At 45.1% G+C, this 24507-nt stretch overlaps 1 protein-coding gene across 1 annotated transcript in view; it reads right to left on the bottom strand.

Moving 5' to 3' along the window:
* Positions 1-9805: 9805 nt before the first annotated feature.
* LOC149341561 (neprilysin-11-like) overlaps positions 9806-24507 on the bottom strand; it is a 49172-nt gene continuing 34470 nt past the window's right edge. Inside the window, exons 4-6 of the mRNA XM_089546682.1 lie at positions 24103-24232; positions 22814-22958; positions 9806-10123 (exon numbers count right to left, since the gene is read on the bottom strand). Coding sequence (XP_089402808.1) covers positions 9806-10123; positions 22814-22958; positions 24103-24232 — 593 coding nt within the window. The remainder of the gene's footprint in view (positions 10124-22813; positions 22959-24102; positions 24233-24507) is intronic.

Here is a 24507-nt window from a genome sequence, read left to right as displayed (position 1 = left end):
AGAAGAGAAGAACGTCACACACGAAGTTTGTGCAATTAAAAAAAATAATCGGTCACCTCTAGGCCATGGGTCACCATTTTTATGTTCGAGGGGCTTCGTGGATTATGCTGCTGGCTAACTGACACCACCTGTAAGCCCTGCAGCACTCCACGCAAAGTTTAATTAAACGAGTGCATAGAGGGTGCATTTTTTATAAGTTAGTTGGGCGGATGAGATTAAGAAGCTTGCATGGACACGGTGACCGCCCGCAGCTAAGACAGGACAGGTTTAATTAGAGAGACATGGAAGAGGCCTTTGCCCCACAGTGGGAGTAGTCAGGCTGATGATGATGATCGTTGTTATACAGGATGAGATGAAAACTTGGCACCGTATGTTCTAATTTTTATTTTCCTGATTCATTATTTTCATTCAGTTTTTAATTGGTTAGCGCCGCAATCAGGAGGTACCTCAAGAGCAGTCGCTACCAGTACTACAGGGGTAAAGAGACTAGATTCCAGTTAGTTACAAAAAATTAATCCTTACAAAGTACTACACTTTGCACTCCTAAACTCGACGCATGGTGTGATTTGGCTGAGTAATTTTAGTAAACGACGCGAGACAAGCCTAGATGAGGTAAAAGCCGTGGACTGCAGCTCCTGAACTGTCAGCTTCACTTCAAAAAGCTTCTGGTCAGAAAAGTCTGGAAGCGTCAGTCTCTGTAATCTAGCTCATGAGGCAGAGTGGAGTGCATCCTCCTGGGCAGTTGCTTGGAGCACTGAAAGTTGCGGCGCGAGTGGGAGCGGTGCATATTTGATACGAGCTCGTGAGACTCGACCGTTCCTTAGTAGCTCGGGCCCGACTTGGAGAGTCCGTCCCTTCGGAGCGGCGTCTTCTGGGCAGAATATACGATCACGACATCGTGGACAAGCACCCCAAGAAAGCCTGTAGCGCACTGCCCTCTTGTAGCACCGTAAAAGACGACCGAAACGACGGCTACAAAACAAGTGGGAACAGAACGAAGAGTAGTTTGTGTGCTCAAAGATCCTTTAGCTTACGCCTAGTCATGAATACGTGATGGTTGGTTGCCCATCTTTGCACATTGCGCTGTGACGCTGTAAGTTGCGCTGAGACGCTCTCTTACCTGTGCACATTATTTTATAGAGCGTGCATACAGTGTGTTATGATGGAAACGCTTTCTACGCTTTCCCTGCTTTGACCGAAGGCTTAAGGCCTGCAGTGTTGCATAAATAAATAAAAAAAAGAATTGTCAGAGCTGTTGCTCTTCGGAAGTTGCGAAATAGATGTGTCACGGGTTTGTTGATAATCTACACGTGGTGTTCGTCTCTCGTCTCTTGTGTCCTCGTCTTTTGCTGCGCTACAGTGTATTGAAATCTACACAGCGTTGGCTTACACAGACAGCTGCCAATTTTAGTGGGCAGTCATCGCAAGTGACAAGCTTTCTGTTAATGAAACAAATAACTCCAGGCGAAGTTAAGCTAAAGGAGACAGAATAATTTTTTGCTTGCGTCTGCCACGGCTAAGGAGTGAATGCCCTCAGCGTTAGCTCCTTGGCTGTCCGCTGGTTTCTTGGTGCACTCAGGTGCTAAATTGTGTTGGTTGTTCATGTTCAGCTTTAAGATATGTTGGGAGCGAGAACCGCTGAGCCGCCTCTGAAGATTAGATAAATGCTTTCAGTAGGCTATTGCGTAATATTTTCTGTCTGTTGTCGAACACCTGTCTGACAGTACCTTGATGAGGGTCGACATACTGTTAAATAAGCAACGACATCGCAAATTTGTTCCTAGTTTCTAATTTAGACTAAGGCGCGCGAAATTACTGTTACATGATCACGACAGAAAGGCTCCCTAATTCAATGGGTGTAGACCAACTAACATGCAGTTTACATATATGTGTAGAATTATATATCTTTGATGCAAAGCCCAATGGCAAGAGCACGACATTGAACGATGCAAACGCTACGGTTTACCCACTGTGATGACGCAGATGTCTATTAGTGTGACGTATGTAAATCTCTTGGACTGTCATGCGACAGCCACTTCGCAGCCCGAGGAAGAAATGTTTGCAAACTAAAACATCCTGGTGAGAACGTTGATACATTTTACGCCGAACTCTGGAAGTTAGTAAAACAATGCAACTACCCGTCACCGGAAAGTTTTTAAGGTCTTTGGGGCTCATACATAAGCGGAACCAAAGCACGCGTAACATTACCCGGCAGCTGAAAAAGAAAAATAATTTAGAGGGCACTCAAGACTGCTTACGGGCTGTAAGGGCGAACGCTTTAGTGTGTCATGGTGAGCGTTCGACGTCGATGCAGGTTGCGCACTGAGATATGAAATGAAGACGCGCCTCCGAATGCTGATTCCGCAAACACTGAATCTACAAAGATACGTGTGGAACACTTGGACGCTCGGTTCGAATTCCTGCATCGAACAGCCTACAACTTGAGAGAGAGAGAGAGAGAGAGAGAGAGAGAGAGAGAGAGAGAGAGAGAGAGAGAGAATGGACTTTAATGAGATAAAAGGAACGTATGCTATATGAAACGAGAAATCGAATGATGCCACCCGCAACGATGTGCAACGAACGGTTGCATCACAATTTTAATAGGAAAATTGGTTTTTGAGGAAAAGAAATGAGGGAGTAAAGGCCTCCACTCTCAGTGGCCACCTCAACCGCGCCTTAAGGGAAGAGGTAAAGAGTCTAGGAAGGCATACAATTTAAGGTGCATATGTTGTCGGTTCGAATCTCTATCGCAAACTGGTCTCCAGCTTGACTGTCACATGTAAGCTATACGCAACCAGAAATAGCATGACAGTACCCGGAACGCTGTGCGACAAACGGTTGCACCACAATTTTAGTACAAATTTAATCGGGAATACTGGCGCCAGAGATTGAGGTCGGTCAGTCGGGGGTATATATAGATGAACTAAATGTATCTGGTTGTCTGAAACGGTGGTACCGGGCTGGCTGTGCGTGACCTACGGCCGCTTGATGACGTCACCCTATTTTTCTTACCATCGCACGGATTTTCTGTACCATCTGCGAGTACACACTAACGTAATACTACACGTCGCCGGCTTTTCTCGTAATTGGGCTGCAAGGCTTCCGCTTTTAAAAATATAACCTCCGTGGCTTGAAGCGCTGAATCAACACGAGGTGAGACGACTGTTTTTGTGCGATCACGTGAGAAGAACGTCAGCGATAGCTCCGTATTATTCAACCTGTGCCGACATCGAGTGACCGCCGGGACTGAAACAGCAGAAACTGCACTTTTCAGTAAATAAGGCTTACTTACCAAAAAAGTCTAGAGCGCACCAGGAAATATTAAAGGCGCTCGGAAAAGGGCTCTAATAAAGTTGCGGTGGGCCTGTGATGTTCAAGCACCCCGCTTCACGGATATTGTCCAGCAAGATTGTTTTTAATGTGCTTTGTGGAAGCTGAGTTACACGTAGCCGAAACTTGAATCTCAGCGTCTTCGCGGCTTTCCTTCTTTCGTCACTATTTTGCTCGCTGGAAGGTCGGCGCTGCTCCGCCGGCCCCTCCTCCGGACGCAGACTTTTTGACCTGCCCGAGCTATGCAGCTTATTGGCCGCGCCGTGGTAGCTGCCTGACGTCTGAAAGAATCTAACTAATAGCCATCTATCAACTTTTATACGCAGGTGCGAGCGACGGAGGACGGTGCGAGCATGAAAAAGTCGCCGGGAAGGGCTCGAAAACTTTCGCGCGTGATTGTGGCTTCTCTGCTGCGTGTAGATGTATATTATTTGGTTCAGGTGTTCATGACAGCATAATGCAGTGATTGAGAGAGTTGATCTGCTCTCCTCGGAAGATATTTCAGAGCCCCTGTAAGTTGCGTTTTTTAGTGGGCACTGGCGATTCTGTACCTTTCGGAAAGAACATTTTAATGTATTGCTTTCTTTAGGCGCAAGAAGGAGCATTAGGTTTTTAATCACAAAATACATTAGGGGCCAGGAGGTGAGCGCTGGGCACACGTTCCTTTAAAATTTATTGCCCAGTAGGATATTTTGTACTGCACGGAGGCCAGCACAATAGAGGGTGAACCATATAATTTTATCAGCTCCAAGGAAGTGTCCTAGGCTACTGCGCATCTTATTCCCTAAGATTTAGGGTATAACGAAGGAACCTTACCCACGAAAGTTGTTTGTGCATTAAAATAAATCTACTGAAACTGCGTGCAGCGTCCAGCACATACAAGACTTCCAAGGATCTAATATATAGCCTGCAAAATTTTTAACATTCCAGAAACCCATCGCGCATTCTTTTTCAGGAATAATAATTTAGCACGTCCGAAGGGCAAACATTTCCAATTGAACAGAAATCAAAACATATTGTTAGATTTAGAGCACAGAATTTAAATTTCTCAATGTATAACATTTTAATATCTTTCGAGCCTCGATGGGAATTGTCGTTTGATCAGCCAACACACTTAAAGGAACCCTGGGGACAATTTCATTGAAATTTTTGACCGCACTAAAATTAAACTTATGGCGGTTTATGTTATGCTCATGTTTGTTCAGGAGCGTAATACGCTTTTATTATTGAGAAAATTCTATTAAAAATTTTTCCAGCCGCTCGGTTCAAGTTCTTCATACCTACACCCGGACAGACCTCCGTGATTACCATAACTGAGTGTGTTGTCTAGCGTTTGGAATCCGTGCTTAAAAAAAAAAAAATCATTGACGCACCGCAGTGTATTTGCGCTTTGGCCTGTGATAACGACACCCGTATTCAATTTTTTAAAATTAGTAGCTTTTAATAGCTCCATTATCAGGGAACGTCGTCTCATTATAATTATAACGCCGTAATCTGTTCACACAGGCCAACTACAGTTTGTCCTCAGTGGCCAGATTTATTGCAGACCGATGCCGCGGTTGCACAGTGAAACATTTTATTCATTCTTCATGCATATATAAAGGGGAACAGCGCAGCATGGCAGTTTGCCAATATTCCTCACGAAGAAAATATACAACAGCTGTATCTTAGCTGTATTCACCTACTGGGCAGAAATGTGGAGGCTGAAGGAAAGGGTTCAGCTTAAGTTAAGGACAACGCAGCGAGCTATGGAAAGAAAAATGATAGGTGTAAGGTTAAGAGACCGGAAGCGGACCGAATAGGTGAGGGAACAAACTCGAGTTAATATCATGCTATTCAAAATCTAGAGGAAGAAATGGGCTTGGGGCAAGGCATGTAATGCGAAGGCAAGATAACCGATGGTCCTTAAGGGTAACTGTGTGGATTCGAAGAGAAGGCAAACGTAGCAGGGGGCGGCAGAAAGTTAGGTGGGCGGATGAGATTAAGGAGTTTGCGGGGTTGCGGTGGCCGCAGTTGGAAAATAGTGTGTTAATAGGGAGGAGGCATGGGAGAGGCATTTGCTCTGCAGTGGGTGTAGTCAGGCTGATGATGATGAGCGAAGCCTGAGCTGAATTTTTGTCTCTATGATCCAGCCCTGTCATGTATCCTTCGCTCTTAAGCACTCTCAACATAGAAGTGTGCATGCAAGTGAAATTTGAATGCATCCTCAGTTAATTTCTAATACTGCTCGGTGAACCTCTTTGGATCTTACGTTGCCGCAAAAAATTACATCGGCCCGGCGGAAAGTGAAAGCAGAATAGGGTTTTCGCTTTAATGTTACTGCTAAATAATTTTAATATTACTGTTAAATAAATTAAGCAGTTAAAGATGCTTTAGAATTGGACGCTCTTAAAGGCATCGAATGCATAAAATTTGCGAGTAAAACATGTGAAATTTTTTTGCTCCAGCATTAGAAATGATGACTCAATTGATGAATTAAACCAAAGTGGCCTTCAGGCTTCTCTGCAGACCCCAGAGCCGGGTAAGGGGCCCCATGATGACGTCATTACAGCGGCTGTACATGTACAACGCAGCAACTTTTGCTCGAAGGAAGGAAATTAACGCCACCGAAGGCAAAGCCTGCGAAGCGTAGTTTGCTGGCATAGGATGACGCACGGCAGGACTGGGGCGAATTCATTGAAAATCTGAAACCTCACAATGACAGTATGAGGTTCTCCACACTTCTTAGATAAAGCGAGAAGAAGCCCGAAGATCTATGCGACCTAGCCTAAAAAGGTTGGCATGCTTTAAGTACAAGTCATGCCTTCGAGCCCTAGAACCTCGTCGAATTCTCAGAAAAGCGTTTCAGCTTCCATTCAACGTGTTTACATGGAGCTTTTTGATTTCACAAAGTTATGTCCAAATAAGGTCGCTGATTTATGCTGTACAAGAAAAACAGCCGAAAGGAATCTTATTTTATTTTTATTTGCGCTTTATATCTTTTGTATGACAGCGTCGCTGTGGGGGCAATGAACCCGTAGCATAATAGACTTCTGAAGCGAACTTTTCAATAAACAACGCGTGATAGTTCATCGAACATCAAGCTGGCATCCTTCTTTCATAATTCTGAAAGGTAATCTTTGTTGGTGGAGCCAACAACAATAAACTCACCACACAGCGTCATGCGAAGGGACACACCGCTAAATTGCAGTCACCATGAGCGGTCTTCGATCCTGTCACGCCGCGATCGATGGCACTACAGCAGAACTCGCGGCTACCTTGCCGTTTTTGTTGCGTTTTCGTCAGCAGTAACACGCCCGAGAGCAACGACATGCACAGGTATAGGCCTGTCAGCGATGCAAATGACGTTGTCTGTTGCGAGGTAGCGGGGAGAAGGCCATGGAAGGAGACCGTTCTTCTTGACTGGGATGCTTCGTTACGCAATGCATATGGGGAGATGGCCAATGGTCCTCCTTAGCCGAAAGCAGGTGCCGTATTTTCAATCTCTGGGATCACAGACGCGCTGGTCTCAATGTATGTGCATCTGGCCGTGGTTACGCCTCCGGCAGGGAGCGCTGCTGACTTGTTCATTGCGTCCTGAAGCTGCGCCGTTAGCTATGATAAACCGCCCTCACCACCTCCGCCCCTCACTGTCTGCGTGCTTACTGTCAAAATTACCAGTTTGTCCGACTCAGATAATGCAACCAAGGCAAAGGATTGGACCTGCAATCTTGGGGTCAGGAACAGGGGCCATTGGGGCCGTGACACTGTGATCGATGCGTGCAGTTGCTTTCTAGGCAAAGTGCACAAGACTTGCTCAATTCGAAATCACTCTTCTCGGTGTCTGAAAAGTTAATGCCTTCTGATAGCTCTATTCATTTCCACCTCTCTGCAGATTTTTGTCCATCGTTCATCCGATCTAAGCGAAAATGACTATCTCCAATTGGGCCACTATGACTACCGAGTGCAGACAGAAGGGAATTGAAATAAACAAATGCGAAAGAAAAGATTAAAAGAAAAGGCGCATCTCAACAGCCACGTCCGCCGAAGCGATTGCGGCAGCAAGATACCACCAATACTCTAATGCTCCCCTTTCAACTCGTGTGCAGATCGTAGAAGCTTATGCAAAAGGTAATTGCTCGTAGTTAGCTTGAAATTAGTGCGACATTAACAACAACAGCGTTGCTAGAAACTCTCTTATATTCGTACGTAGTAAAACACAAGAGGGAACCCATAGATTTAGTCAGAAGACAGCGTAGGAAGAGATAATTTATCCGCATATGGATATGAAATATCCTCACGTGATGACCAAACCGAGGCTCCTCGGAACGTGGCAGCTTTTTATACTTTTGAAGTGTGCACAGTGTCTTGCGTTGTTATGCGCCTTCTATTTCGCTCGAGAACATGTTAGTAGCCTCCCTAGTACGTGCCAGTCCACGTTTGCACTTGTTGGTAGTATCTGTTTTTTTTTCTTCGTGCGTGACAGTGTTTATATGTTCATAACACTCATAACACGTATATAATAATACTTGTGCCAACGCTAGCGTGCTCCTTTCTTGCATCCACCATACCGACATCACTTGGAATACGTGAAATAATTTAAAAGAAAATGAAATCAAAAACAAATGCTTGCTGCGAGACGCCGATAACAGGTGATTATTCTGAGCGGAGATGCCGCACACGCTAAGTCATGGGTGCTCACCAGAGACGTAACGGACGAGTGCATAAAGGGTTCTTTAGTGACAGTCTTTCTTGTGTTGTTCCTTTTGTGTGCGTGAAATGAGAATATTCAACAATCTGCATACGCTTATAAAGTAAGGTAATCAACGCGTAGCACGGACTTGGACCTCTAATTTTGTATAATGAGTTGTGTGCTGTTTCGAGCGGAGTCGTGACAAACATTCTTGCTGGAGGTTGTCTCGGCATCTATTTGACAGCAGGTACGTCAAAACTAGCCACTGGAGTAAGCGTACAGAGAGCTACGTGCTTTCTTCCCGTGTTTTTTGACCTTTAAAAACGACAGCGAATTTCTTACAGAGTCGAATGATGCAGAATAACTTCGATAAAGAAATGCAGGTAGGAGAAGCGAAGAGATTGTGGCTATGACGGCTCGTGAACTGCTTCGAGAGCCCCAAAAAAGCAGATGAGCAAACAACTTTAAACATCTAGTTTTCAATGCGCCGCACTTCGGACGCGAAACAGGCAGAGCCCCATTCTAACCGTTTTCGAGAAATACAGTTTTCATTGAGTGACTTCATGGTTGTGTATACAGGGTGTTTCACCTAAGGCTCTAGACAGTTTTTAAAAATTGGCTTCTTGAGTTGGAAGAGAGCTTTTTCGGCATATCATTGTCAGCGGTGTAGTACGTCAGGATACAGCTATGACTTCTTAACTAACGGGCTGGTTAACTGATATTGGATAGGTAACTTGTCAACTATTTCAGTTAGGCTTCTTAATTATTGAGAGGCGTGCAGACCACTATAAGTAATGCCCATAGCAGTTTTTAGAATTTCGAAATTGTGGTCACCTTCGCCGCTGTGGCCCAACAAATTTTGTTCACATCGTGCCAAAGTACTATCACGATAGAAAGAAACGCGAACAGCGCGGCGCCTACGTGCTCCACTGTTCGATTTTTTTTGATGGCGCTTTTACCTGGGTGGTAAGCAAAATACTTTAGAGTCATCCTAGAATGCGTCACGGACAACTCTAGCATCTTTTTACTACCACCGAACTAAAACCGTGTTTAAATAAAATGCGAACAGTGGAGCGCCTAAGTTCCCACTCTGTTCGCATTTCTTTCCATCGGGATAGTACATGGGCTTTCAAGAAGCTTCCAGCCAAAGCAAGCTCTCCAGTGCACGTAAATTGTCCAAACAACCAAAATTGTAACTAATATTGTAACTAAACAAGTATAATCGGGGCAGTTAGTTATATTAGAGGACGGGAATTAGTTTGGTAATCTTGGAACATTCCTCTCGAGGAAATATAAATTTGAGAATTTTATCTCAATACTTGATAATTCATGATCGAAAGAGATAATCATTAATGTTTCGGCCCAGATTATAGTTCAAGTGAAAACTTAAAGGCCATGGGACTATCTCTACCTTTACCATTAGTGCCTACGGCATCGCATCGTTCGGTACTCTTGAAGTGAAAGCAGCATACAGCTTATCCTATCATGAACGGCGATTACATGTGTCACTTGAAGTATACTCCTTACTGAGAAATCCGCAAAGCGCCACTGAGCTTCATATTTCGACACAGCGGCTGCTCTACTCGTTTTCGTTGTTCACTGAAACGCGCATTACAAATACCGAACTGTTTAAATTGGAACATTCTACGCGAGATAGTTGGCTTGGCAAGCAACACTAAGACACACAAGCGACGCAGAGCTCTGTCCTGTCTAACATTCAGCCTTCTGATCTTCCGTGTGAGTCTCGTGTCGTGCTGTAAGCTGCATGATGTGTACATGCTTTTCCGAACTCCCAAGAACTTTTCAACAAGGAACCGTCACTGCCCTTACTTCACACGCCTCGGGGCTCACCAGGTAAGCGAAGCGCCTCTCGACGGTGTCGCGCGTCGAGTCGACGCTGGGGTAAGCGACCACGTGGCGTATGACGTTCAACCTGCGCAGAGCCCTCTCGCGGGAGTCGGCGTCCATCCAGTCGAAGTACTGCGCCATGGCGTGGTGCACGTCGGCGAGAAGCGCCCACGTGGTGTTCCAGTCGGCGGGACTGACGCTCTTCTCGGTGAGGAACCAGTTGAGCGGATACGGCGCCATGTCGGACACCAGCTGCAGGCAGTGATGCACGGCCTGCGAGCGCGCGCGAGAGGGGTGGTCAGAGCGTCATTTCGGCTGGCGATCAGGGCTCACTCTGGATTATTAAGAGATGGTTATGGGCCGAAGTAGACTTTGCTGAAGTGGGTTGCTAAAAATTGCTGAAACAAGCAAGGCATTACGTGGCAGAAGACTGATGCATGAAAGGACATCGTCACAAGACGGAGAGAAAAGTAATGGCAGAGTTGATTTTGTGTGTTTTGTGTCCTGAACTGTCTGCGTTTCTTGCGCCAGTCCCTTATAGGTGGTATGCACTGGCGCACAGCCGCTCCGCGGCGCTGCGGTGCACCGCCGCCGGCCGCCATGATTGAGGTGCACGTAGCAGACGAACTCCTGCTCCGCGAGCATGTTTCCTTCGAGTGTCGCGTTCAGACTGCCGTTTGGAATCCGCGTGCTTCGGAAATTCGGCCGGTAAGTCGCCCAGTGCTAGAGCCGCACGAAACACGTCGTAAACGAATGCCAATTTGATTGGGAAGCTGCGCTTGTTAGCGCTGCTCGAGCCGGCCGAGAAAACAGGCGCAGCGACGAAAGTTCGTCGCGTTTTTAGTTCCCCTCGGTTCTGGGATAGAAGCTCGGATAGCAGTCAATGACAGCAGCGCTTCCGTGAAACCGGAGAGCCACATGTAGTTCAGGCCCATTCGAGGGGAAATGATCAGTGACTCGGCGCCACTCGACAGCTGCGGCGCGTCTGCTGTGCTCCTTGCATTACTGTGGACTGTGTACCTGCGCAGAGCTGTTGATTTCCGAGCTGCACTACATATCTCACCGTGATATAACGTTTCATACTTTAATCTTAGGTTGATCTGCAAAATTCTTGGACGAAGTGCATCCTAAAAAAACGCAGGACGGCCACCAAAGTTTGCTTAGATATGTTAAATGACAGGATGTGACCTCGTGCTTTTTTTGGTCTTGAATTCCTGGGGCATGCGCTTCGTTTTTCGATGGAGTCGTGGCCACCCAGGCGGCGTCCGGACGGTGTGAAATTTACGCTTGCGTCAGGGTGATCTGCATGGTTTGCGAGCTGCACGGCAAACCCGATCGTTACCAAAACAGCTCGCAAATTTTTACACTGTGCGCTATGTTGTCAGATGCTGACACGAAAAAGAGGCACGATACTAACAAAGCGCGGGCTATCAAGTGTAAGCTAGCAGGTACTCTCGTGTCGAATTTTGTCAACATTGCGTGCACAGTGCACCTAGCCCAATCTGCATGCTGCCTTATAAGCGGCTGCTGTGACAATCTATACGACCACCTTTGTGCTGAAGAACGACTGCTCCAGAGTGGTAAAAAGGCTTCCGATGTCCGGCCATGTGAGTGAGCATTCTGTGCAGAGGACTCCTACACAAGACATAATACCGGCCCCTTTTGTCAGACATTTACTCGGTGTGCTCATGCACCGCGGACGCCGCAGCTATCGAGTGGCGCCGAGTCACCAATCACTTCTCCACGAGTGTGCTACATGCGGCTCTCCGGTTTCACGGAAGCGCTGCTGTCATTGACTGCTATCCGAGCTTCTATCCCAGAACCGAGGGGAACTAAACACGCGACGAACTTTCGTCGCTGCGCCTGTTTTCTCGGCCGGCTCGAGCAGCGCTAACAAGCGCAGCTTCCCAATCAAATTGGCATTCGTTTACGACGTGTTTCGTGCGGCTCTAGCGCTGGGCGACTTACCGGCTGAATTTCCGAAGCACGCGGATTCCAAACGGCAGTCTGAACGCGACACTCGAAGGAAACATGCTTGCGGAGCAGGAGTTCGTCTGCTACGTGCACCTCAATCATGGCGGCCGGCGGCGGTGCACCGCAGCGCCGCGGCGCGGCTGTGCGCCAGTGCATACCACCTATAGGAAACTTACGAGTAACAAACTCAGTGTTGAGAACACCATTAAAGTACGTGATAAATTGCATTTCTAGACACATGGGAGCAGAGATACGAGATATGCGATTATACATATTGTCGATTTGGAGTAAATCGACACCACGCTGTAGTGGAACGGCGAACTACTCTAACAAGCATCTGCGCGCGTGGAATCGTTAGTTTCGTTGCGAGTGCTCAGACGGCGCATTCAGACGTTGTTGTCATAGTTGTTCTCTATAAATGTATCTTAGAAGCGCTGTTATACGGATGTTTGCACTCTGATGAAACGGAACAGTCGCCAGGTGTCACTGAGCTTATATTTCTAAAATAAAATGATTTGCATGGAATTCAATGACCTGTGTAAATAAGAGGCACCACCGTTAACAAGAGTCGCTGAGCACACTTGACTAAAGGGTACATTACAAGGGCGAAGAGTTTTGTGTGTGAGTGTCTCTGTAATGACAGGCATTATTACAGCATGACAGTATGGTGATGTGGTGCTTTGTTCTTCACGGAAAGCGGGGTGTTGTTCGGGTTTTTTTAGATTTCGTTCGAGTTAAATTTAATTATGATTGGTTTTGCCTTTCGTCATTGCCCATGCCCTCGCTATGACAGGGATTGGTTAGTCAGACAGGCGGATGATAAGAATCGAATAATATCGAGCGAGAAGACTTGTGCCGCTTTGGCCTTACATTCATTATATGCCTTCCATTCATTGCTTACAAACAGAACAGAAGGCGCAGTAAATGCTTCGCGAAAAGAGTGCGCGGAAAAGGCGACCTCATAATTTAGGCTTCCCAGCTGTTTTCGTTAGAAACCAATATTCGTATGTGACACGTGGTAAATAAAAGTTTTGAAACACGAAAGGTGTCATTCAATTGTCAGTTAAAATTGAAACACCATTGGCTGGCAAACTTTTCTTTCTTTGTAGCTTCTACGTAGCTTGGAAATATCTGGTTATTCCTTTCCTGTAGCGCAAAATTGAGAAAAATGCACTCACATTTCTGCCACTCACCCGTTGTACGAAAGTCTTCATAGTTGACCTTGCCATTTTAGAATTCTATCCAAAGTTTGCGTCGATACCCTTTCTCTTTCATGCCAGCTGTTTTCCAACCGCAGAGCGCGATTTCTTCCTTGTCTCTTGCTTGCTCCTTTACACCCTCGCGAAATGAAAGTCTGGCTCACACGAGGTCGCCACTATTGACAAACAAGTGCGAGTTTATTATGAAGTTTTAAAACAAACACGATACTACCTAGGCTGCCCGTAGGAGGAATACTCCGTAGCAATACAGCGCCAGCCAGTGATATACATGCATGGGGTGATCTATCTTCTCGCGTGCTATACTAGTACTGTACAAGTTCCGACACTTATCCACATCAAGTAGCCCCTTAGCCACTTTATTACCTTAAAGGGAAGCTGAACTGTTTTTTTGAGAACTCGAGGTTATCCAAGAATTCGAATCTATGAAGCTTCTGAATAGAACATGAAGTATTTTTGCATTAGCATTTTTAATGGTGAAGTGATCGCAGATTAAAATCGCGATGGCGTTCAGGCTTATCCTCACTGTATTAAAGAATGCGGGGAAACTCTTATTGACGTCATTATCCCCGAAATTCCAGACGTCCGCTGCCTTCGCCTGCATGCTGCTGTGCGTCATCCGATGCCGCCAAACAATGCTTCATGAGCTCACCTCTAATGGCGTTGGGTTTCTTCCATGAAACAACTGTTTCGTCACTGGAAACGCAACTCCGTCATATGTGACGTCATTATCAGGGCCTCTGCCCATCGCTATGCTCTGCAGAGAAGCTTGATCGCCAACGCCACTCTATTCGGCGATTACGCCACCATTTCAAATAGTAGCGCAAAATGATTTCGCAGTCTTTACCAGCATGCTTCACACAATCGGCCCCTTTAAAATTATGGAATTCTAAAAATACTTCAGTTTCTCTTTAAAGCTATTTCCACTCATCAATCAGTATGGAGCAGCTTTTCTACCTCTGTATCGGAGAAAGCATGTTCTATTGGCCCATCTATACCAAGTTGGCATGTTTCATTGGTTGTTTCGAACTCGTCATGGTGACCCAGTCACTTTTACGTTCGACTGCGGAGCGCTAATCCACGGGCTCGAATTACGACCGCGGTGGCCACATTTTTACGGAGGCGAAGCGCGAGAACGTCTCTGTTGTGTGCTATATCAGTGCACGTTACAAAGCCTTAAGCAATCGAAATCAATCCGAAATCTTCCGCGGCAGAGTTTTTCATAGCCCACGTGCAGCTTCACACGTGGGCTCGCGCAACCGAGGAGCAACTTTTCTTTATCTGCTAAGGAGAACTGAATTTTGCCAGCTAGAACTCCGAGGGAGCGGTGCTGTTACTTCCAAAATGGCCAAGCCAAAGTTACCTTTTTTGAGCACCATGTGAGATATTGCAGGATAACATTGGGTCTATGACCTTGCAATGCTGATAGGATGTTGTCAAGTGTCCTCTTTGCCTTGACGAATTCGGACAGCGCTTCAAATAGCCCAAAACGGAAAAGCAGAAACAATGACCTGACGTGTTCCACGAGATCGCTTTTAAGTAATATTTCCTGAAGTGCCCTTTAAACAGCTGAAAATTACGCGCCACATTGATGTCGTTGTCCTCAAATGTTCGAGCGGAGAGCATGCACAACCACGCGTGTTTGTGGTCTCGTGGTTCATTCTTAGTTATTGCTAGTTGTAAGACCAAACAAAATAGGATGCACTCAGCGTTAACTGCAGGACATAATTTCTCTGTTTCTTCATAAAGGAAAACGGAACGGCCGGATGCCTAACACAACTTGTGACACTGACTGGGTTTGACAGCATGCACGTTGGAAAGACTGCTAGACAACGTTTCTTTTTCAGTCGTCGATGTTCAGTGGTGTACAGCGCGAATTCAATGTCTAGCCACAAGTCCCACATGAATTCAGTGTGAGTTTCGACGACAGGAGCGAGATGAAAGTATCTTCGCCTTCTGAGCACTTTCAGTGTGTTTATAGTGCGACTTGTTAGAAAAGACGTGTTCTCCCTCATGATTCGCAGTGTCAAAAAGAAGAATACGTCATCGGAATACTGATTGGACGCCTAATAAAGCAATCTAAATACCAGGCGCACTACCGATTACTAATGAAAGTGTGGCGGATATAACAAAACTACTGCAATAGCGCTTATACCGTTCGTTTTCACAGCAAGTGAATGCTTATATAATGCCAGGTTACATTGCGTTATGTTTTGATGTGCTATGTTATGCGGAGTTCAACGTCCTGAAGCTGCACAGGGGCAATGAGAGATGCCGTAATGGAGGGCTCCGGAATGAGTTCGACCACCTGTGTTTCTTTAATTTTTTAAAGGAGCCTTGCATCCGAATGGAGTACATAAACTGGCTCAATCACTACTTTGAGTTGTCATGAACACCTGAGCCAAAGAAAATGCTTCTAAACCCAGCAGCGAACACACAATCGCGCGAGAAAGTTCGTAAGCCTTTTGCGGCGACTTTTTGAAACTCGCTGTCCTCAGTGTCGCGTGTCTGCATATGTCTCTTAATATGTGGTTATTGATTAGATTCTTTCAGTTCTGCAGTCAGCCGCGTCGCTCCGGTGGATCAGTGAACAGCCCTTGGGAAATTACTGCGTGCTTAGGCAGCCGGCTATGGGGCCGAGTGGGTGGAGCCAGCGTCGGAGCGCCGACATTTCAACGAGCAAAAAGTGGCAAGAGAATACAGAAAACCACGAAGATGCTGAAATTAAAATTTTGACTGCAAATAACTCAGATTATAACAAACGCGTTCAAAGAAATCTTGATGGACAATATATTCGTGAAGCGGCGTCCTTTAACGTCTCAAGCATTCCGCAACTTGATTCGGAGCCCTTTTCAAAGCCCCTTTAACTTGTACCGACATCGCAATGCCCACGGGTGCATTCTTGCAGTTTGTGATGAAAAGACAGGAAAACCTAAACGTGAGATGCCTCTGAGGTCTACGATGGTGGCAAAGAGGGCGCCATAAATAGGAATTAAGCACCGAAAGAAGATACGATCCCTAGATAAAAAAAAAAAAAATTGAAGGGGACACTTAAGCTCCGCCTTAAGGACATGATGCGATAGAGTTAATTAGTTAATGTCCTTACATGCGGAATTGGTCATTCGCAACTTTACATTCATATGTCCCTTAGAGTCTTCATACCACTCCTTGCGCAATGGCGCAGAGGTTAAGGGATGCGCCACTGCCCTGCGATGGCAGGTGCTGCCACCGGTGGGTATTGTGCTGCCAAAGCCGCTCTTCCTGAACAGCCTCTCACGATCAACCATTAATTGAACTGCAACCTGCCAGTGTGATAGGTATTCTCTCAATCCGGTGCGTAGGCTGTGACGACCCCACGAGATCACGTAACCTAGGTTGCCCGCCCATAATGCAAAGGTGGCTGCCTGTGCCACCCTCTTTATCGCCCACAACGCCGACAACTTCGACAACAACAACGCCGACGCGGTATTTTCTGCGTAACGGAGCCTTTAAAGCTATCGCGATAAAAATGATAAAACGGCATCTGCGGAATGGGCGGTTCTAACAGAGATTGCTACTAAAGCTTACTTTATGTCTTTTCTCTGAAATGTAAAATTTATTCTATGCTTCTAGTTCTTGTCAGTGCTTTCCTAAGTTTGGATCAAAAATTTGCTCTAAACCATCCCGGAAGCGCTTGCATCCACAGCAAGTCAGCTTCAAGTCAGCCTCGACGCAGTTTCTTCGCGCATGGCATCGAGCAACAGGCCGATTCAACGCAACTGCATTGCCAACTAAATAAAAGGCTATTAGGAACTTTTTCCAAACTGCTGCACGATCTCCATTTGATAGTTTATTGCCTTAGCTATAACTTGCTTTGATGATAGAACCCGCGAGGTCAGGAAAATACGTTGATTACTGTCGAGTGACGGCGACTGTTGTTAAGCGAAATGTGTAGGGAGAGAAAAAGTATCTCCCTCGTCAGATTTTTGTTAGCGATAAGCAGTGCGAGGCGCACCTAACCGGAAGTTCAAGTCGGAACGCCTATTTTAACCAGTGGAGGAGGCAAGACAGGAGGAATCGGCGTTGGAGTTATACCAGGAAGACCAAACAATAAGAGCGCAAGTGCGGCATGCTTTTATAACCTCTGTAGGCCTTCGTTTGCGCCCGCAGGGAGGTCTATTTTCTTTACCTACAAAGACTCTTACATATTTGAATTCGTGCCCATGTTACGGTCCCCACGCGCTTATTGGCTGAGCTGCTTTGTTATCGCTGAAAAAAAGTTTTCGCATAATGCGACAGCAAAGCCTTTTTGAGCGACCAGTGCCCGAAGCATGCGCTACAACCACGTCTAGTTACTTTTCTGCCTCTGCATTGCTGGGCTCATCTGCAGCCGCACATTTTTTTGCCTGCAAAGGCACACGTATGAATTAGCCATTCGTCTGCGTTGACAGTGCTTGACCACCGCCTCGCAGAGTTACCGGCAGGCTTATTAAATATTTATTAAAGACTGTACATCTGGATGTTTCTGCGAGTCCGAGTGGCACTCGCCATATTATCGATTCTTATGCTGAGACCTGCAGAAAACGAAGGCAAATGCCAAGTATAGCCATGCTCTAATTACGGCCGTTGTATTTCACAGGTCAGCATTCTTTTTAGGCGCACAGTAGATCCCGTTCCATAAAGTTGGTTATGAAGCAAATAAGGCAACAAATAATAGATATTTATCTGATCGCAACATATTATTCCCCAAGAAATACTTTTATCGTTTTAAATGAAGGGCGCACATGAGGGGCGTTGGGCAAGAAATCAGTAGTACCTTTGATAGCTGTGCTTTGAGCCTTAGTTCCATTCAGTGCCTACTAAAGTATGATATGCTACTGGGGATTGAACGTCCCGAAGCGATATATGCGGCTACGAGGGGCCCGGTAGTGAACAGCTCCGGATGAATTTAGACCACCTGAGATTCTTTAACATGTGATTACTCCGCACAGCACACGGGAGCTTTTAGCGTTTCGCCTCTGTTGAAACGCGGCCGCCGTGGTTGGAATTCAATTGCAGCTGTTGCAGCCTTCAGTAGACGACCCGTTGCGGTGGCTCACTGGCTTTGGCGTTCGTCTGCTAATCCCTAGGGCGCGGGATTGAATGCCGGCTTTTCGCACCGCCACAAAGAATAACGCAAAAATATAAAACAAACAACAAATATTAGGAAAAAGATATAGGCTTCTGAGACTCCGTTTCGTAACGAGTTTTTTCCCGATACTCTTCTGATCAGCTGGCATGAGCGAGCTTCACCTCCAATATGAGAGCCTGCGATGTACATTGCTTATTAATTATAAGCCATTGTGTCATAAACCGTAGGCACCGGAAGGGGTAAAAACAAAGAAAATATTTGTGGAGCTCTAATTATTATTGTTTCATTGTCATCATCGAGGGAGGGAAAGGGTAGGTGGAGGTCATGAATAAAGGAAAGGCTCGCTTTGAGTGGACTGCATCTCTCTGAGTGGGCACCTGAACCGTTCAATGAGGAAAGGAATGAAGGTGTGAAAGAGAAGGTTACGCGGGCTAGGTGTTCCTGATTGGAAGCAAACGCCCGCAGAAGGCAGGCGGACATACTTGCGAAGGAAATCGAGCCGGTTTGCTCTAAGCGACTATTTACTATTCGAAGCAATTTAAATTTTTTTCCGCGGTACGCCCAGTCTATATTAAAAACTCTTGCCTGGCGGGATAAGAGACAACTTTTGCTGTGCGCTCCTTCATTACGTACAGATTTGTAGAGGTCGGAAGAATTCTCTAGCGCATGCCGCCTCACTGCCTAGAGAAAGGCATATCCTGCAATTCTTTCGAAAATTCCAGTGCAAAGTTCGCAAAGTTCTTTCAGGCACTGAAGAAAATTATTTCTCCTTCTTTTATATCAGCGGAAAAGTGCGTACTTTCGATTCTGCCCAATCTATGAAGAAAAAAAATGAAGTGCTATTATAATAACTTGTTTTGTGTTGAAGTGTTGCCACAGAATGTTGATGCAGTGTGATTTATTACGGTAGCAACCAACTTAGGTAATACCGCGTACAAAAGAAAATAAAAAACACCACCACTTTCCACGACCAAGAACTTTTCTGGAATAGTTGCTCTTTCTTACTACAGTTATTTGTAAGCTAAATTGTGCTTCAATCATTACTGCAAATGCGCACAAGAGAAAAACAGTGCCAGAGTACACGTCGAGGTAACGCTTCTGAGATTATGAAAGCGATGCATGTTCGACGTGTAACCAGTGATGATTCAAGTGGACGCCACTTTGGGCAGCGGACAAGGCGCTTTGAAAGTAAAGTATTTCGAAAGTGTCTTAAGCTGACAGCACGGTGGCAGAATAAAGAGTGCTCTCGCTCGGCCACCAAAGTGTGATTAATAATCCTCAGGGAATTGTCCAAAGCATGGACTGTTTCGTAAAGCTTTCGCAATTTTGATGTCGACAATTTGGGAACGTTGGGCTTACCACTATTGTTTGATTTGGTTTATGAGGTTTAACACCCTCCCAAAGTGATACAGGCTATGAAGAGCGCTGTAGTGGAGGGCTCCGGATAGTTTCGACCACCTGGGGTTCTTTAACGCGCACTGACATCGCACAGCACACGGACCTCCTGCATTTCGCCTCCAACGATATACGACCGCTGCGACCAGGATCGAACCCGCGTCTGTCTGGTGAGCTGTCGAGCACCATATCCACTGAGCCACCGCGGTGGCCTATTTGCCATTCTGATTGCTAAATTGATTAATCTGAACTAGCTGTATGAGGACTTGTGCACATTTGTACTGAAGATACCAGCCTTCTTATCAAATTACACGTGTTTTTCCTCGATAATTTATATTGCTGTTTTTAAAAGAACGTTCATGCAAATGTGAGGTTTAACATGCACGTAGGTTCTCTCTTACTTGTTTTTGGACGAGAGGTATGCACTCAGGAATGCTCAGGAATCACTCAGGAATGCACCATCGAAGGAAAGAACAAAGCCGTTACATTTGAGAAATTATAGGGGCAAATCTTGTACGAAAGGAACGTGCAGAGTGAGTGCGGCATCCATCAATCTCTCAGATAAAGAAAGGGGGGATTGGAACACAAGTGCGCTTTGTTCGATTTGTATTTCACGTGCTCGTTTCTCTATAAATGCTTTCAGGCTGTGAATTAAATTCAGTTGTAAGTTAGAACGGTGTTCGTATTGTCACGTTTGTGTTTTCACGCACCTCGCCGATATGCACAATGCGTTGACCTAAGAATTAGGTCTGTTGAGCTATGCGGGACTTTGAAACACTTTGCAACGTACTGGGTGACAGCTCGCGAGACGAATAGTAGGTGCCATTCTGTCCGAAGGCATTCTTGCGACTGTACGGAGAAAATGAAGACCAAGCATTTAGCTGCACCTATTTGACTAACTTTGTATTCGGAAATATAATCGTGTGTAGTTAAGCACATTGCCTACGGCATGTGCAAACAGCACGAAGAAATTTACTGAAACAAAAATTGATATAGACTTACGACGATAAAATAGCGGCTGATTTCTTAAAGGTGCTTATCTGCCGACGTCTAGCGCGTACTGTGGTGCGCAGTTAATCGCCAACCACTGAGGAAATTACTTATTCCTGTGGGACAAAGTGATCCACCAAATACGAACTGTTTGAAATCGTGCAATTCTTTCAAGCAGACAGCCAAAAACGAGTCGACACCCATTGAAAGAAAAAATGTTTTTTGGTAGTAGGTCTGTATGCTACAAAATTAAGGGAAAAATCTGGGGAGAAAAACCTTTAAAACTAAACAAGGCACCTCTAGGAGTTTCTATTCACAGCAAGCGGTACTAGTCCAAAATATTGGCGGCAGTCTCATTAGTCATTACAAATCTTCTTGTGGCTGCAAGGTCGCATTACTGAACATTTTATACTCTCACGGTTTTTGCACCATAGGTCTATGGGCCAGTGAAAAATTCCATATACCAAAATTTCAGTTCTGATGACATCTAGGGTTTGGGGAATTGGCGGCTAAAGAGCCAACAGGAATTTTGTTTCTTTAAGAATCCAATGAAATATTTCAGACAAGCTCAAAGAACCGGGTGGGGACTACCTTGAGTGCGAATAATTTGCTTACTTCCTATCTTCTATAATGTTCAATATTACACCGCTTTATGGTTGCTGTGTTGCAACATGATAAATCTGAAGCCTTTTCTGCTTAATTTATGAGAAAAACCAGCGTCTACGGTAATCATTCTTTTTCATTAAAAATCATGAGCTCAACGCTAGTAAGAATTAGATGAGGATTGCTCGAGGGTGGAACCCTTCCATAATTTATCCCCCTCCTATTTGAGCTTAAGTGACGTTGAAGTGGACTTAAATTTTGTGTGTTATGCTGGATAAATTTTATACGCCGCTAAGAGAAGATTTAGATGTCTACCAGAGCTCTTGGCTGTTTGCAAAGTACACAGGAGATGAAACAACTCCTTGTGATGAGGTTGAGGCTGGCATGGATTGCTTGTGAGGCGTAATATTTAAAAGTAATTTAATGTGTCTATAATTTTTGTTGCAGTCCAGTACGTTAATAATATTTGACAAAAAACTTTTCATTTAACTTTACAAATGCATTTTACCGATTGCTCCGTTATATTTGCACTTCGTGATCATCGTGCACTCAACGTTCAGACCAGAAATGTACTTTATTTCTATTCTATTTGTTCTCGCGTTTCAAATTGAACCCGTGAACTACGTATTCATGAATTATATATTACGATCAATGTTAAATGAATTACGTAGTATGAAATGTGTAATCGTTGAACCCAGTGAATTTTCTACCTTTTGGATAATGTGTCCAAATGATTATGTAATTTTTGTACTGTATCGCACCAATTTAGAGCCATCAAGACCAACCGTATTAGTAAAATAAAATAAAATAAATAAGTAAATTAAAAATATTACCGCGCCTGTCATTTGCATTACATTGTCTTGCATGTTTTCGCTTAACCAAGGTCTCATGCCGTTAGCATAGCCAGGACAGTTTATACCACAATAAAAACTACACAAACTTGAAGTTCCATGGAATGCTACAAAGACGTAGTGGATAATGCAGCCAGTGCATAATCAGCGCGGAAAATAGAAACGGTTTTAATTAGGTTGCGTTATTTCTGCAAAAAAAAAGCACTTCAAAGCATGAAATAACCGCTGTGAACGTGCTGGCAACACTGAAATCCACTTCCACTTTCGTGAACCTAATATATAGCTTGAAGCGTTGTTTCAGCGATGCTACAAAAGAAGAAAAATCTAGCGCCGTTCAGAAACAAGTCTGATGAGTTAATTGTTCTCAGACAGAAGCTGCTTTTTGCGTACCGAAATGTCTGGAACCATTACATGTTTATGCCTACTCTTGATGCCAGCAGCTTGAAGTAAACACTGACTACGAACCTTTTAGTAACTGTGCAGTGAGAATGCCATGAACGCAACGAGACTGACGACTGTACTGAGATGCCAGAGTTTCCTGGAAGTTCTCATCGTATGGCTTTGAGTAGATTGAGCCACAGCCGCCAGTCTTGAATTACCTGAAGTTTAAATTTCAACGCCATTGTTCGTATTTAACCGCCGCTTGCGTCCTAATTAAAGCAGTTTATCGAGTAAGAGCCCTGCTGTGTGAGCACGTTTTCAGGTTGTGGTGGACTACATCACTTCGTGCATTTTCTCCTCAAACAACGCGGCTATTGAAGCGATGTGCTCATGCAGCTCATTCGGTGTTTGTAACCGAGAGCTAATAAAATCGATATCATACCATTGGCACAGCGTTCTCGTAGCCCTTGAAGACCTTGTAGCTGAGGGCCGGCGCTATGTGTAGGGCTAGCACCCAGCCAGCTAAGACCGCGACTCCATCTTCCTTGTTGCTGGACTCAAAGAAGTTCACGAACTCGCCGATGTTCCTGTAATCAGCGGCACCGGCACTGCTCGTTTAGGTGGCTCGAAAAAGCGACGTTCCAACGATGATGGATTCCAGTTGACTCGCTTTGAGTGTTTACTACACTGCAATCACTCAATAGTCATATATGGGAAAGCCTGGAGCAAATTCGCGTTAGTTTGCTGCATCACATTGGAGCACTAATAACAGCTAGCTTACCTCGAAAACCGTCGTGCTGCAGAACCACAAGGTTTTCTGTGGTTTTTCTACGGAAGACCATGCGGTTTTCTCACTGCATATCATGTCCACCATTCTTGGACAGAAATCTTGAATATTGGAAAATTGTAAGCTAGTGTTGTGGAAATATTGAAGATAATGGTCCATTCTTCTTGTGTGTAGCAATATCTTTCTTTTAAAGTTTTGCCATCGCTCGCATCAAGCAGTTGAGACTGCCATAAAAAACCAACGGGGAACGCTTTTCGCGATAGCAAAAACGCTAATAGAAAAAAAAAATGCGATCCTGCCGACGGGAGATCTGAGGATATATTGATTGTTTTAGTAAAATCTTATAATATACGAAAAGTTGCGTTCATAAACTCTTTCCCGCTCAAAAATGCTTTTGTTCAAAATTGGTGGGCATGTGCATTTAAAAGCATGGCTACAGCACGTTACCATCTGTTTAAATTTTTGTTAAAATACGCTGGATTATTAAAGTGGAAAATAAAGACAAAAATAAAAAAATAGGGGGACGTAAGCCGAATTGAGTAGCAGTACTCATGAGTGGGTGTAAAAATAGTTGGCTATTAACGTTATGTGAGAGTGTTACGACTAATCAGAACTTTATTAAGACTTTTAACGGCCGCACTGGACAGACCCAAGCTCGTCACAAGAAGGACTCCCAATAAAGGGTTCATATAATTTCCATAAATTTTTACAACGAACTTCGTTGTGCACAGCTTCACATTGCGAACAGAGGCAGGGAGGTGGCTTTAGTGCTTGTTGTGGTCCCACGTGACTGTCAGTGGATGTCGGCGCATTTTGCTAAACGATGCAATGGTAATATCTCCAAACCATTAATAATAATTCTAATATCTCCAGTGCAGAATGGTTTAGCAAACCATTCTGCACTCTACGTTTTAACTTTGCAAGGCTCGCGTGTGCTCACGTACCCCACTAGAGCTTCGTCGAGCAAGTGCATCTCACTGTCCAGGCCAAGCTCAACCCCGTCCGGCAGGTGGCGGTTGATGGTCTCCAACCAGCGCTCCGAAGTTATGTGGCTCCGAGTGATGTACTCCACGTCTGCGAGTACAGCGAAAGTCATTTTCACCCGGTTTATGTGGTGACTTCTTATTATTCAGGAAGCCGCTATACCCTGCCTATGCAATTACGGGGTCTAACTACAACACACTAGATTTGCCTCCAGTACGGTATCGTTTAGGCGGGTTAGAAAAAGAGATTTTTAAGAATTCACCATCATCACCTCTTAGCGAGCGGCTGGTGCGGTCTTCTAGTTAGTTCTGGGAGATGCCAGAGGTATGGCGAATTTAAGGATATAAAACCATCCCGATCACATC

The sequence above is a fragment of the Amblyomma mixtum genome, chromosome 5 (assembly GCF_055824585.1).
Source record: "Amblyomma mixtum isolate Tamu chromosome 5, ASM5582458v1, whole genome shotgun sequence".
In the NCBI taxonomy this organism is placed as follows: Eukaryota; Metazoa; Arthropoda; class Arachnida; order Ixodida; family Ixodidae; genus Amblyomma; species Amblyomma mixtum.
Note: the sequence above shows the minus strand (reverse complement) of the source record. Positions and strands in the feature narration are given on the sequence as shown.